The sequence below is a fragment of the Sapajus apella genome, unplaced genomic scaffold (genome assembly GCF_009761245.1).
Source record: "Sapajus apella isolate SASKATOON/1434 unplaced genomic scaffold, GSC_monkey_1.0 scaffold82, whole genome shotgun sequence".
Lineage (NCBI taxonomy): Eukaryota > Metazoa > Chordata > Mammalia > Primates > Cebidae > Sapajus > Sapajus apella.
Window position 1 is genome coordinate 5013511 of NW_022437022.1, and position 14939 is coordinate 5028449.

At 39.2% G+C, this 14939-nt stretch overlaps 1 protein-coding gene across 3 annotated transcripts in view; it reads left to right on the forward strand.

Annotated features, from left to right (window-relative positions):
- Positions 1 to 14939, forward strand: part of PRKN (parkin RBR E3 ubiquitin protein ligase) — a 1407348-nt gene that overhangs the window by 537578 nt on the left and 854831 nt on the right. For 2 of the 3 annotated variants that reach the window (XM_032253244.1, XM_032253242.1), the window contains exon 4: positions 10106 to 10227. In XM_032253244.1, coding sequence (XP_032109135.1) covers positions 10106 to 10227 — 122 coding nt within the window. The remainder of the gene's footprint in view (positions 1 to 10105; positions 10228 to 14939) is intronic. The other variant, XM_032253243.1, reaches the window with a different exon arrangement.

The following is a 14939-nucleotide window of genomic DNA, read 5'->3' on the forward strand; positions in this document are numbered from 1 at the left end:
ACTGAGAGACAGCCCCAAGCTGGGGCCTTAACAATCCTCTCTCTCCTTAGAAATAAGATCTGAAAGTATGATTTACAAAAGGTAAAATCATAAAGCAAATATAAAGTGGACACATGTAAAAATTTTTATTTAACCTTTTAATGAATGAGGGACATCGTAAGATGTTATGACCAGTTCAGACAGCCTTGAGAAATTAGGGATCTATCTCTCTATCTATTTATTAACTAGGAAATGTCTAACAGACCACACATGTTTGGTGTTATCAGTTTCCCTGGACAGATTATTTGCATATGTACTCGATAAAAGTCTACAAATATGTAAGTAACTTCCCTGGAACCTTTAACCTGTATTAAGAAGGAATTTATCCCCTTAGACCTGTGTTGCCCAAATTTATATAACCACTGGCCAGAACTGGGTGTTTAGATTTAAATTAAATAAATGTAAGTAACATATAAAAATGAATTCCTTAGTTTCTGGAGCCACCTTTTACGTGCTCAGAGCCACAGGTGGCCAGCTGCTGCCATCCCTGACTACTCAGAGAGAACCATCCAAGCCTGAAGAGAGGAGAGGCAGTCTGTATTATGGTTTCTGTCTTGACTCCCTTGGGGAACCATGATTCTGCTGCTCTAAACCTAGGATATTCAAGATAGAAACGTTTCAGATGATACAGCTGAAACAAAGTGCATGCATTTGGAAGTCGAAGAATTCTGGGTGTTGAATTAGCCCCACCTCTAAACTTCCCTTCCCTTCCTTCGGGTGCCTATTTGTTTGATCTGTACCCCTTTGAAGTTCTTCCTACAGTGTCTCCTGGCACCTTGTTTTTTAAAAAGCAAGAAAAGTACCACTTCTATAAAAATGAAAAAGAAATTCTATTGATTCTCACGTCATCCCTTGGATTCCGTTTCTTGGGAAAACATTCAATTTGTAGAACATGTGCTAATCTTTGAAAATGAGGCTTAATTTTCCTCATTGGTAATTGCTGTACCTGCACATTCTTGCTGAATGGCAGTGCTTTAAAACATTAATGGGAATTTCCATGAAGCTGTTAGTACTGATGGCATGAGGGACATTGGGGTAGAGAGTCAGGAGGCAATGGTATTAGTGATTGCTGGCCTTGGTCCATAATTGACAGCCTGTGTGAAAGTGCCACTTTGCAAGAGCCGAGGAATCAGTCCCCTGAAGTATTTAGCAAAGTCCACCATCTGATGCAATGTTATTATCATGTTGTTAAAAGGAAAGCATGTGCTTTCTAATCAGAAAGGCTTACATGCAAATCTCTGATTACCCTGGGTGCTGTCTTGGGACACCATTCAATCCATTAGGTTTTGTTTACTTTGTTATAAAACGCTGACAATCGCATCTACCTTTCAAAGAAGAATGGACACAAATTTAACAAATTTGCCATTAATATTAAATTTTCAAATATGCATTGAAGCCCCTTCAGTACCATTCCACAACCACACAATAAAAAAGCAGTTTTTATTTTGGAAATACTTTTTTAAATTGTACTTTTAAGTTCTGGAGTACATGTGCAGAACATGCAGGTTTGTCTCATACCTATACACGGGCCAAGTGGTTGGCTGCATCCATCACCCCATCATCTACATTAGGTATTTCTCCTAATGCTATCCCTCCCGTAGCCCTGCCACCCCCTGACAAGCCCCGGTGTGTGATGTTCCCCTCCCTGTGTCCATGTGTTCTCATTGTGGGATTGCTGGGCCAAATGGTATTTTTAGTTCTAGATCCTTGAGGAATCGCCACACTGTCTTCCATAATGTTTGGACTAATTTACACTCCCACCAACAGTGTAAAAGTGTTCCTATTTCTCCACATCCTCTCCAGCATCTATTGTCTCCTGACTTTTTAATGATTGCCATTCTAACTGCTGTGAGATGGTATCACAGCAGTTAGATTGGCGGTTTGTGGTTTTGATTTGCCTTTTTCTAATGACCAGTGATGGTGAGCTTTTTTTCATGTTTGTTTCCTGTAAATTTGTTTAAGTTCTTTGTAGATTATTGATATTAGTCCTTTGTCAGATGGGTAGACTGCAAAAATTTTCTCCCCATTCTGTAGGGTGCCTGTTCACTCTGATGATAGTTTCTTTTGTTGTGCAGAAGCTCTTTAGTTTAATTAGATCCCATTTGTCTATTTTGGCTTTTGGTGTTTTAGTCTTGAAGTCTTTGCCCATGCCTATTTTTTGAAAAGTATATTAGCCAACTTGAAAATTTTATAAACTAGACTAGATCATATAATTGTTTACTATTTGCCTTCGTAGCTTTTCTACAATCCACCTGTATCTCTTACATCATAATAAAAAAGTGATTCACAGAAAGAAATGATTCTAGTAAAATTTAAATCGATTGTGGGACTTTCCATCATGGTTATGTTCCATAATATTATTAAATATTTGATCGTAAAGGATTTGGTTGGAAATAAAATTTGAAAATTTGAAAAAGAATTATTTAAGATTTATATTTCAGCTACTTCCAAAAAGTCAGAGTAAGTTTAGATGGAAACACTGTCTAAGAACCAACATTTTTAAAAGCAGGAGCATAGCCACCTGAGGAAGCTGGAGGAGGAATGCTTAGAGTTTGAGGAATCCATGGGCGGAACTTGACTTCTGAAATGTTTTGGCAGCAAATACAAATAACCAACATGTACCGAACATTCTCTGTGTAGCAGACATTGTGCTAAGTGCCTCACTTCTGTTATTATTTTTAAAATCCTTACCACTGTCTTTTGAGTTAGATACTATTATTGTCTCAGTATTATAGATGAGAGAATGGGCACTGAGGGTCAGTTAATTTGCCAATGGTGACAAGGCCATGCCAGGGTTTGACACAGAGTTCCTGGTTCCAGAGAGTTGCTACCTCTTTAAGTCACGATGGACACGTCCCAGGCTATAGAGATGTCATTGTGAGGAAACTGGACATGATATCTGCAGTGTTGATGATTTCTTCCACTTACATATATATTGTGGAGTTCATTCACCTTTGGAATGCTGTGACTTTCCTGCCCCCACCTTAACTGTGCCCATTTCCTGGCCTGTGCCCATTTCTGAAAGAAAAAGCAACTACATTTACTATTTCTGGCTTTGAAATTTGTTATGTATTTAAACCTAATTCTCAAATTATGCTTCACTCTACAGTTTTGTCTTGGCATTGGAAATTTCGTTATTACTTTCAAAATGAAAAATGAAAAAATAAATTGGCAACAACAACCAAAAACATCAGAAAAAGACATTAATCAGCAGGTTTTGCCTCACTAGATGAAATTATTGTACAAATACATTAATTAAAAACCCCAGCCAAAAAACTGAGAATTAAGTTATAACTTTTAAGTGTAGAGTCTCCTTAGAGATTGCTAAACATGCTTTAGAAGTATTTTTTAGAAGTACATTCACCGGATGGATGGTTATGTAATTGGAAGCTATGTATAACACAGCATAACCTTGGTTACTCCACAGGAGTTAAAATTATGGCTCGCTAAAAGCATGGAACAGGACAGTTTGCTTTAGTTGGGTGCAATAACCTTTTAGACAAGGATTGGAGTGAAGAGTGTTCATGTAATAACTGTCTTCCTTCAGAATAGTTCTACTTGTTGGTAAACTTTTAGAATTTCACTTTTTCCCTTTAACATTCAATTATACCAAGTCCTGTATAAACATAATTTTTTTGTGTTAGTCCTCATATAAGTAATTTTTCTGATGTTACTTTAACTGGTTTCCAAAATGTATCCCAACAATTGCAAGGGTATCTGGTTGATAGAAAGATGTTCTAGATATTTAATAATCCTGGCTGCATTCCATTTCTTATTCCTTTGTTGCCCTGACATCCCTACCATAATAACTTCAATTTTCCCCCCATTAAAAATGTGGGAGAAGGTATTGACCCAGCAAATATCTGTTGGGTATTTGAGTTCAGGTAACTTCACTAGCCATTTGGAACATATAAAATAGAGTGAAATGTTACATACAGAATGGTAATATCCATAGAAACGATTGGATAGGTACGGAAAGGTCAAGGTGAGCTCATTGAGGGCCAGTGGTATGCACACAAGGTACCATGACCCTTCCAAAGGGGAAGGAAGGAAGCATCCAACTAAAATGAGTGATGCACTCACATAGTGAGACGGGAAGATAGGCACGCATGTGGCCACGTGGTGAGTTGGATGCTAGGATGGTCAAGTGAATCAGTTGGCTGCATGACCTTTCCAGAGAGTGCTAAGTGTGGCTCCCTAGAGGGAGGTTTCTAGTGAGAAAATGAAGGCTCCATGCTTGACCTGCCCAGCATAGCAACTTTCTCCCCAGTAACCTGCAGAAGGGTGAAATGGTCATGATCCCCACTTTGTTATTATTATTTTTTTTTAGATGGACTTTCACTCTGTTGCCCAGACTGGAGTGCAGTGGTGGATCTCAGCTCACCACAACCTCCGCCTCCTGGGTTCAAGTGATTCTCCTGCCTCAGCTTCCCAAGTAGCTGGGAGTACACGCATGTGCCACCATGCCCAGCTATTTTTTTGTATTTTTAGTAGAGACGCAGATTCGCCATGTTAGCCAGGATAGTCTTGATCTCCTGACCTCATGTTCCACCTGCCTGTGCCTCCCAAATTGCTGGGATTACAGGAATAAGCCAAAGCACCCAGCCGATCCCCATCTTTTTGATGCTCCAGAGCAAGGTGTCCTTAGAAGAGGTGATTCGGAAAATCCATTCCAAAGGAATTTCATGTGAAATCACTTTAGACTAATTTTGTACGTATTGGTTAAACTAGAACTAATGAATAGCTTCAGTCAACATGAAGAAAAATAGGTTTCTTTCCATAATGTGTGAAAAGAGGTGGTTCTGATTCTGTTCATTTGGTACATATTGGTTGCGTCCTTATGGAGCCATGTATTCCAGCAAATGTGGTCAAGCTCTGCTGAAGGCCACCACCCAGAATTACAATAGCAAGAATCCTGGCAGATGACGAGGGAAAAGGTTCAGTGCCCCTGCTGTTATTTCTGACCAGATAGCTGTCACAGGTGCAGAGGCTGTGGTCATGCATCTATTCCACAGGGGACTGCAGGGGTCCACCAGGGCCGAGGTGATTCCCTGTGTGACTAGGGGCAGAGCTGATCTGACCGAATATGGCAGGTGTAACTGAAAAATGGGAGCTAATGATACCAGGAGCCAGGACAACTCTGTAGTCAGAAGGAGGCAAGGGTGAAGGAGCGGAAACCACCAATAGCCAGGCTGGGCAATGTGGGGGGCTTTGGATAAAGGCTGGGGAGGACGCCTCATGCCAGCAGCTCCTTATCAGTTGCTGGTTCTGTGGTGTTGGCGCAAGTCAGCCGATCAAAGGGGGCAAGACTGCACTGGAGACCCTTTCCTTCTCTTAGATGTCATTTTTAGGAAAATATCATATGATAGAGGAGATCAAAGGCAGAAATCTTACAGGAAGTGCCATTCTAACTGTACCTTGAGCGTATGGGTCAGATTTCAAAGGTGGCGATGGAAATAGGGATGGGACCATTGCTGTCCAGGTGCATCTCAAGAATTGATCCTCTTGGTGTAGGAAATAGGTGACATGACGGCAAGAAGCTTTGCCCTGCCTCTAGCACTACAGAGTCCCTACCTGCCCTGTCCTACTCCCGGTACCACAAGTTAAACCTTCTTTCGCCTCCCCTCAAGCCAACATTGTTTTTCTGTCAGGACAGATTGAAACAAGCTATTTTACTGCGCAGTGAGTCTCAGCATTGCCTGTTACCGACATTCCTGGTGAGGGAGGAAGACACACCGGTGTTTATTATTTTCTCCTGTGCTTTGTAGTTTGGTAGCGGCTACCCACATGCAGCTATTTAAATTGAAATTACTTTAAATTAATAAAACTCAGAGAGTAATTCCTCACCAAATTTGAAATTCTCCATAGGTAGTTGTAGCTAATGGCTACATATGGGGGGTGTGTGTGTGTGTGTGTGTGTGTGTGTGTGTGTGTGTATTATATATATATATATGAGAGTGCAAATGGAGAGCATTTTCATCATTACAGAGAGTTCTCTTGGGTAACATTGTTCTACTTAATATTTTAATATGCTCATATGATAAATATCACTTAAAATCAGTTCTTTTCCTGCTGTTTTGCTCTTTTACAATATGTTGATACTGAACACTATTTTACCAAGATATGAAATATATTAAATCTTACTCTCTCCCCACCTAGGAAACAAATTATCCAAGCAATTAAATTCTCAGTGACAACCAGTGATGGACACTTCCGAGGTTAATGAAAAGTTTCCCTTAGAATCAAAATGACTCTTCCTAAGTATCCTGTCTTAGGCGCTTAAGCCTTATCTAAAATACATAAAAGAAAAATGCCAACTCTAAAGATTATGCTGGTTTCTAAAAAATCCAAAGCAAATAAAATAGGTTCTTTTCAAATATGGGTTCTACTTGATATGTTGTGAGTATTGTTAATTATTTCAGCAAATTTTTGGACCAAGAAAAGAAAAGAAAAGAAAAGGTTTTACTGAGGGTTCTGTTAGGCAAAGCGGGAGAGAAAACTAAAGAGGAAGATTGTCTTCTAGGGCCAAGGAGTGGTAGAAGCCAGTGGACCCTCTGAATGGCCACAGTGGCTCACACTTTAAAAGGGCCCTGAACTCACTGCACTTCTTTTTTTAACTTCTCTGCAGGGAAAAAAAAAAAGAACTACTGAATGAAATTAGCATACTTTATTTGTATAGTTGTTACATGAGTAGACTTAATCTTCTGGCACATGATAAAATAATGATGTAAGTTTGTTGATGCTTTGGGTTGGAGGGAACTTGGCCCTAGGCAAGTCTCCAGGAGATTTTGGTAAATCTGGGTTTATAAACTTGAGCAGTTTTACTTTCTAGAAATCAAGCCCTACAAGTGGATTGAATCCTTCCTCTGATAATTTTTTCCAATTTTTTTTTTTTTCTGAGAAGTGCAATTTCACAAGATGCAGCATTCCAGGAAGGCTTCTGCGGTCAGCAGAAGGTTGGGATGTGCTGTGCCTTACCCTTCCTTTTTTACCGAGTCGTACAGCACCGTGAAGGGCTATGGTCAGGGGACTTGTTTAAAGTGGCTTCACTTAGCACCATCTAGTTGGTTTGACCAGAGAATCCCCAATATTTTGGATTGTCATCTTTTATTAGTGCAAACCACTGTCATTGTCTGTAAGTATACTTAAAGTATACCTGATTAGGCTACGAATAGAACTACCGAAATAACCAAATCCCTTAAAAAGCTAAATGGTTTCATGTGAAAAACATCCATAGTTTCAGGATGTTGAAGAATTTAGGGGTGAAGTAACACGATGTCTGAAACTTCATCACAGATCCTTCAAGCACATAGTTTATATACGTAGTAAATGTGTATACAGCTACACACACAAAGACACCACGCTGTCACACACATACACTAACACACACGCACGCGGGGCACCCAAACATAGCTAAATGTCTGCAAGTGATGAATTACAATGAAGGATGTGATTTGTACAATTCGTGAAAAAGTTCTCTGTGTTTCAAAACTTGCCATACAAATAGAGGAAGCTCATGTGAACACAAACAGAGCTACATTAGTTATTGAGGTAATCAAGAAGCTGCCATACAGAAGAGTTGACTAAGAGAAAATAAGGATTTTAAGACCCAAGAAGTGAAGGGGGGAGATTCCCACTCTTGACTAGGGACAGCTACATACCTCAAGAAAGATGTTTCAGGTCATTTTGGAATTGCCTTGCCATTCCTCTAAGAGTTATGATTCCATATTGAAGAGTTTCCACCTCAGGCCCTTCATCCAGGCCGATGGGAACATTGCCCAGATGATCGTCGGGGTGTTATTTGTTTTCATGGCTGTCCAGGTCACAGCATGACACAGAAAACCTTGCCAACTTTTAATTGTGTTATGTAGCCAAATAAATAGGGACGCCATTCTGAAGAGGGGCTCTCAAGATTTACCTGATGCCCCAGCTGCTTGACCAAGTGGAGCCAACAGCTTGAAAAGTGCTGCAGCCGGGACTGGCCTGACCTTGATCTTCCTTAGACTGGCTATTAATCCCCAACTCGCTGGCTCTGGAAAGCAATGTGTGTAATAGATTGCATGTCATCTTGTATGCTTCTAGGGCACAGACATTGGCATGCAGTATTTTCTGAATAACTTCTGAAGGACTTTAGCGAAGTCCTTGTAGCATTCTGAGGTGGAAGGGTTCCTTAGTCTTCAGATTCTGCCTTGGTATATCATTAGCTGAGACAATATTGCAAACATCGCTATTGCCCTAAGGGAGAGAGAAGAGTCCTTTAGTTTCCTGCAATTTCTGAGATGCTTCTTTTAATATTGTAAAATTCTTGCTAATATCCTCTTTCAATACTGCTAGTGTCTCCGCAACCTTGTCTCCCCTTGGAAAGCTTTTGCTTTTCCAGTTCCTTTTCTTCCTCCTTTTTTTTTTATTGTTTGACCTTTACAGTAGGTTATAAAAATTGTGAAATTGGATTTGTTCATATTGCTGATAAAGGTTTTAACAGTAAAGCTTCCTACCTCCTTCACCAAGCTCTCCTTAGTGCGCATTAAAATTATCACAGTTCTTGTGATCTTTTGATACTCTGCATGTTGCAAATATTTGCTACGAATATTTCTATTATCATTTAGTTATGTATTGCAAATATTTCAGTTATGTTACAGATATTTCTATAACATTAATATATGATTCTGTGCTGTACTTATATTACACATGAAATATTTTATGTGATTATTATGTTTGCTAATAGCAATGTGACATTATGTACTTGAACATCCTCTATATTAAAGCATTAAAGTTACACGGACGTGTTAGAAAATAGTACTTTCACATGAATGCAAACATGTATTTACATTTTATCTTCCATTTCCCACTGGAAACTAAATATTAATCTTTATAGAGTAATAATTATAAAATATTTTGCGAAGAAATTATAAAACTATAAAACTTTACATCTTTGTTGTACTTCAAATTTTGCAAAGTATTGTCACCTACAATATTAGCAAAGGTGGCTAAACAAATGATAATCCAATATGTCTGTGGAAGTTCTTTTTGTAAATTAGTGAAACAAATGGAGCTGCAAAGGACTGCAGAATCTCTCATTTTTTTCCTTATTTTCGTTCTAGTTGTTTTGAATAGACCATATGCATTTGTGAGGCTGAAAATTTTCATTCCAAATGTTAAAAATATACTTAACTATTATTTCTAGATGCCTCTGATGATCTTAATAAAATTTCAAAGAAACTTTTATGTCATAATCTGTTATATTATCCTACCCAGGTAAGAATTAAAGGAAGGAAGTATTTAATAATTTTCAAAACTTGGAAATTCAGGAAGGAGGTTGTATTACTGATAAGTGCTTCTTAATAAAGTTAATTCATAACAGATGTGGAAGTATAAGATGATTAAATTTCCCGAGTTTACTAGCTATTCCTATATGGTCTCTTGAAAATGTATTGTTTGAATGGTGTTTGCCTAGTGAGAGAGATCATAAATGAAATGCAAACCCCCCATTTCTGTGCATAGCTGCTTGGTTTGTGAAAGCTCCTCAGGGCTGGCCTCTTTTCTTATTTTATGTGTGACTGTGAGTTGGAAAGTTTTCCCTAGAAACCCAGCAAACTGTGATCATATCATTCATATCATTAGAAATGGGCTGGTTTTCTTCTACAGATAAGATTTTGAGATGGAAAATCTATAGTCTTCAAAACTGTGTCCAAAAGCATGAAATAGAATTCAGGAGCATCCTGGAAGAATTCCTGTCATCTTTTAAAACTTCCACGGCAGAGAGTGCCTTTGATTTTACTGTGTTGTAAATACACTTGGCCGGTTCTCTTGGCAGCAGGCTGCTTACTTTGCTGAGTAAGTCACAGGCCTGTTGGCAAAAGAAAGAAAAGATTTCATTCTTGGAGCATAAAGTTAGACTTTCTAAATTAAATTGTTTTATTCTCATTGGAATATTTATTCCAGTAATGTTTCAAAATGTTCCTGAGGACTGAGTTTTAAAATTTGCCTCTCACAAGCTTTAAAAGAATTTCTTATCTTAATTTGGATTCAGCATTATTAGCCACTTCCTCTGCTTTTTCTTCCCCAGCAGGTAGACCAGTCTACAACAGCTTTTATGTTTATTGCAAAGGCCCCTGTCAAAGAGTGCAGCCGGGAAAACTCAGGGTACAGTGCAGCACCTGCAGACAGGCAACGCTCACCTTGACCCAGGTAAGGAAATGCAGTGTCAGCACGAGACTGCTGGGAAAATGAATGTGGACTAGCATATTGCCTTTCAGTTTTTCTAATCATATATCACCCGTCGTTGAAAGGAAAAGACATTCTTCTCTGTGGCTGTAATAGCTAATGATATCCGAAGTTTCATTTATGCACCTTTGTCTTCTGGATTTCTTTCTGCTCTGTGAAAGTTTGGATTGCACGGTGTCATTTCCCCATTGCTTTACCCAGGCCTATGAAAGGAAGCATGGAGAGTGCTTTGGCAACAGAGAAGTTAAAAAAGAGACTGGGCTTCTGTTGGGTTGTGATTAGAAGGGATCCTTGAGGAGCCTGAGGCTGCTGGAAACGTTTTATATCTTCATCTGTTTGACAGTAGCGTGGTTATATACACAAGTCAGTATTCACCGGGCTGTTTGTTTAAGAGTCATGTGCTTAAAGTTGCCAAGTGTAAGTTACACCTCAATTTTAAAAAGTAAAAAAAGAGTGTGGATCAGCAAACAGTATGCATAGAAAGCAAGAGTCAGTCAACTAAGGTCTGCTGTGGCCACTGCTTTTTTCTGTATAGCCCATGAGCCAAAAATGGTTTTTACATTTTTAAATGGTTGGGAAATATCAAAAGGTAAATAATATTGTGCGACTCATGAAATTTAGATCCTTGTGTCCATAAAGTTTAATGGAGACCCAGCCCCACCCATTTCTGTACCTGTTGGCTACGGCTCCTTTCCTGCTTTAAGGGCAGAGTGGAGTAGGTGGGAAACAGACTGGTTGGCCTGCAAAGACTGGAATACGTATTCACTGGTTCTTTAGAGAAAAGGTTTGCTGACCCCTGATAGACAGTGTCAGGTTCCGGTGCGTTGGCTGCATGGGTTTTGGCTGGATGTGATGTGGATGCAATAGAGGGCAGTCACGCCGAGCATGTCCAGTCCACGCAGAGGAGGGAGCACAGACAGGGAGGTGTCAAAGACACAGTGCTGGGGGCAGTCAGGGTGCAAGTGTGGATAAATACCCCAGGTGCCAGCCGGGAACCCCAGTGATGACTGGCACTTTCAGATTCTATTCTGGAGGCTGGTGGAAGCCACAGCAAAATTGCATAAACCAAGGTGATGTCAAACACTGTTGAGGACAGTTCATACTGGAAGAGTTTACCATGAGGCTTGAAGTTAGGGACAGGTTGAAGACAAAGAGGCTAGTGAAGGTGTATTTCATCTGCTTCACAGATGAGGAGCTGTGGGCCAGGGTCAAGGTGGCAGCCCTGTAGAATGGGTGTTACAGGACCTTGTGAAGGAACTCAAAAGATGCACCTGTTAGAGGAGAAATTGTGGATCTATTGTCTCAGGACTGAGAAAATGGTGGAATTACAAAAACCTGTGACTCAGTGTTTCACTATGTGTATGTTTCAGCCATATAGAGAAATTCATTTACAAAGTCAATGCCACACAGGGAATGATGGCCGCTGGGCTCTTTCTGGGACAGCTCTTGGGCAGCACTCCCGCCAGCAGCAATGCTGGCCCACCGTCCCCCCGACCTGCTCCTCTCCTCTGCCTTTTTCAGCACAAGACACAACCTCATCTACCCCAATCTGTGCTGAGGTCCTGATTGCTTTAGATGGCATATATGACTTTTATATACTAACTCCCTGGTATTCTTAGGAAAAACAGCAATACAAATTAATATCGAATTCCAAGCTAAATTCTTCTCAGGCATTATCTGATTTAATTATTTCATAAGAACACTCTCAGTTAAGCATTATTATTAACCCTATTTTGAATGTGAGAATAATGAGGCTTAAAGAGATTAAGACATTTGCCTAAGAAAAGAGGAGCTTATGAATGTGGATTTGGAGTTTGAACCTGGACTGTCTAATCTGAACATTTAAGTCCTACAGCTTTTTAGCTTTCTTTTTTTTTTTTTTTAATGCACAGATATAATTATGATAGGTGTCACATACCCATATGTCCACAGTGATCAGACAGGTGATTAGAAGTTAGGTTAGGTGTGGGCATTAAGGGGCAGTGAAGTTGGTAGTGGAAGGGGGGAGCAGAATTCATGTCAGAAGTCACATATGCCAGTTACTGGCAAGTGCTGATGTGGAGACTCAGTATGGCTGGATAGTTTTTTTTTTTTTTAATCAAGGGAAATCGTTAATCTGGCATTTTACATGGGATTTTTCATTTAAAAATATGCTTAGTATGGGAAAAAATAGAAAAACACAAAGAAAACCAACCTGTAGCACCTGCCTAAACATAACAAACCAAAATGGAGTGTTTTCAGGATTAAATGGTACGTTAATAGCAGATGCTTAGCAGAGCCTGACATGTGGTAATCCTCAGGAACCGCGAGGCATGGCTGAGAGGCATTGACGTTTGAGCCTACGAGATGGTTCCAGAGCCAGCCTGCCCCATTCGATCCCTGGGTTCCTTTGTTCTTACCTATGCCAACTGGTAATGTCCATTCAATGGTATAATAGTGTCTATTTCCTATTGTGAAGATTAGCTGATTTACAAAGAGTACTTAGAACAGTAGCCAGAACATTAATATTTAGAAATGTTAAATGCTTCATAATTATCCTATTCATATTATCATTTTTATGTATATATGTGTATATATATATATTTATATATACTCATATATGAAATTAATCTTCGCTTTGGCTAACTGATTTCAGAAAAGTAAAAGCACCCCTACCTCTCCTGCTCTGTATCAAGGGGCTGTGACGATTTCCAGCTCAGGCTGAGGCTTTGTGATGATGGCATGCCACCCTGCTCCCCTGGCCCAGCATGCTGGGAGGGATGAGCCAATCCCTCTGTCTTTTAGTCTCAGTTCCACCTCCATCTTCAAAGTCCAGTTAAGTGACCACCTGGGATCCTCTCAGTCCCCAGAGATGCTCCACCTTTGATATTTAAATTCACGCTGTTGCTTCCCCAACGCTGTTTTCTGCTTTGCATATCATTGACCCCTCTCTTAAGTTTTTCTAGAGCTCTTGGCCTCTCCTCTCATCATTTCCTACCCTGAGGGGCCAAAATGTCAACTCCGATATTGCAGGCATCATTCACTTCCTGCTCTACATTCTACAAAAGTGCCCTTACTTGTCTATGTTCAAAGAGCCTGTAAGCCTTGTTACAAGAATGTTGATTCCATAAATCCATATTGTATAATGAAATTAATCATGGCAATTATAATGGCTTCACTGCAATGTATTGATTTTATTCCTTATCTTTATATGCTTCTATTTGTATTTTTATCCAATTCTCATAGTAGTCCTGCAAAGTAGATGCTATTATCAGGTGTTTTTAACAAAGAGACTCCATGAGGTTAAGTAATGAGCCTACAGTTCATAAATGCTGAAACCAGGAGTGAAAAATCTACTCTGTATTTTTCTGAAGCCCTGGCCTTTACTGGGATATAGTGCTTACTATAGATCCTAGATCCCTAATCTAGTAATCAGTGTTCTATTTTCTAACTACTTCCCTTGTACTGAAAATATCACTGAGATGTACTCTTGAAAAAATATGCTTATGGATTTAGGGACAATTAAATAAAAAATAATTTAAAGATAATTTATTCAATCCATGTTTTAGTATAGCAACTAGATGTAGCATAGCTGGTCCACAGCAAAAGCGAAGATCAGATGTTTCAGTTTTTCAATAACAAAAGTTCAGATCCAGTAACACAAATAATATTTCTGTGGATCAGCTGACCAGTCACACTGCTGATTAGCCTGTGAATTCAGGCTTTGCAGTAATGGAGCAGGTGCTAAACTTTGCCATGTGGGAAGATTTCTGTGTGAATAATAGGCAATTCTGAGGTTTCATTTTCTAGTACTTTATAAGGATCAATAACTTACATACTTGTCTCTGATTGGGAACAAAAATACAATGTAAGATCTTGTGTGGCTGACTAGTTATAGAGGAGCAGCATGTGGTTTACGTGAACTTCACAAGAAGATTTTTATACCTAAGGAGGAAAACTGGAAACTGTTTAGCTACCTGGGTTATTTTTGAAAAGATAATTGTAATTTTTCTTATCTGGAGAAATCAGTCTGCAGTAAGTTCCATTCATGTCATGAGTCTAAATGGTAATCTCCTAGATATTTTTATGGGGGATTTATTCATAATTCTAATATTTCCTGAACACTATTTAAAATTTACATGTAATAATGACTTGCCTCTCAAATATGATGCTCCTGTTTAATCATGTTTCACATTTAATATGATATTCTAATAAATTGTAAAGGAAGATGGATAGTTAATTTGGTCCTGATGTTACGCATGGGGAACTGATGTCTGAAGCTTTCACCTGACCTCATAGGTAGGTTGAGAATCAACCTGGACTCCATGTTTGCTTCATCTCTGTATCAGAATATCCACTTTGTTCCATGGTGACCTTGATCACAGTTTGGACTAGACCATAAATTTTTAGAAATGTGGATGCTTCCTGGAAAACAGTGAACGACGACTAATTAGCAAGCATTGAGATTTCATCTCCTTCTTCAGAAATCATCCACTGAGGCCCATGCAGAAATGAGACAGAGTTGAACAAAGAAGAGAGGTTGCTTTATATGTGCATATATGTTTCTGATTGGGTTTCTGACCAATGAGATTAATAATTTAAAATAATCCTTTGGATATATACCCAGTAATGGGATTGCTGGGTCAAATGGAATTTCTATTTCTAGGTCCTTGAGGAATCACCACACTGTCTTCCAC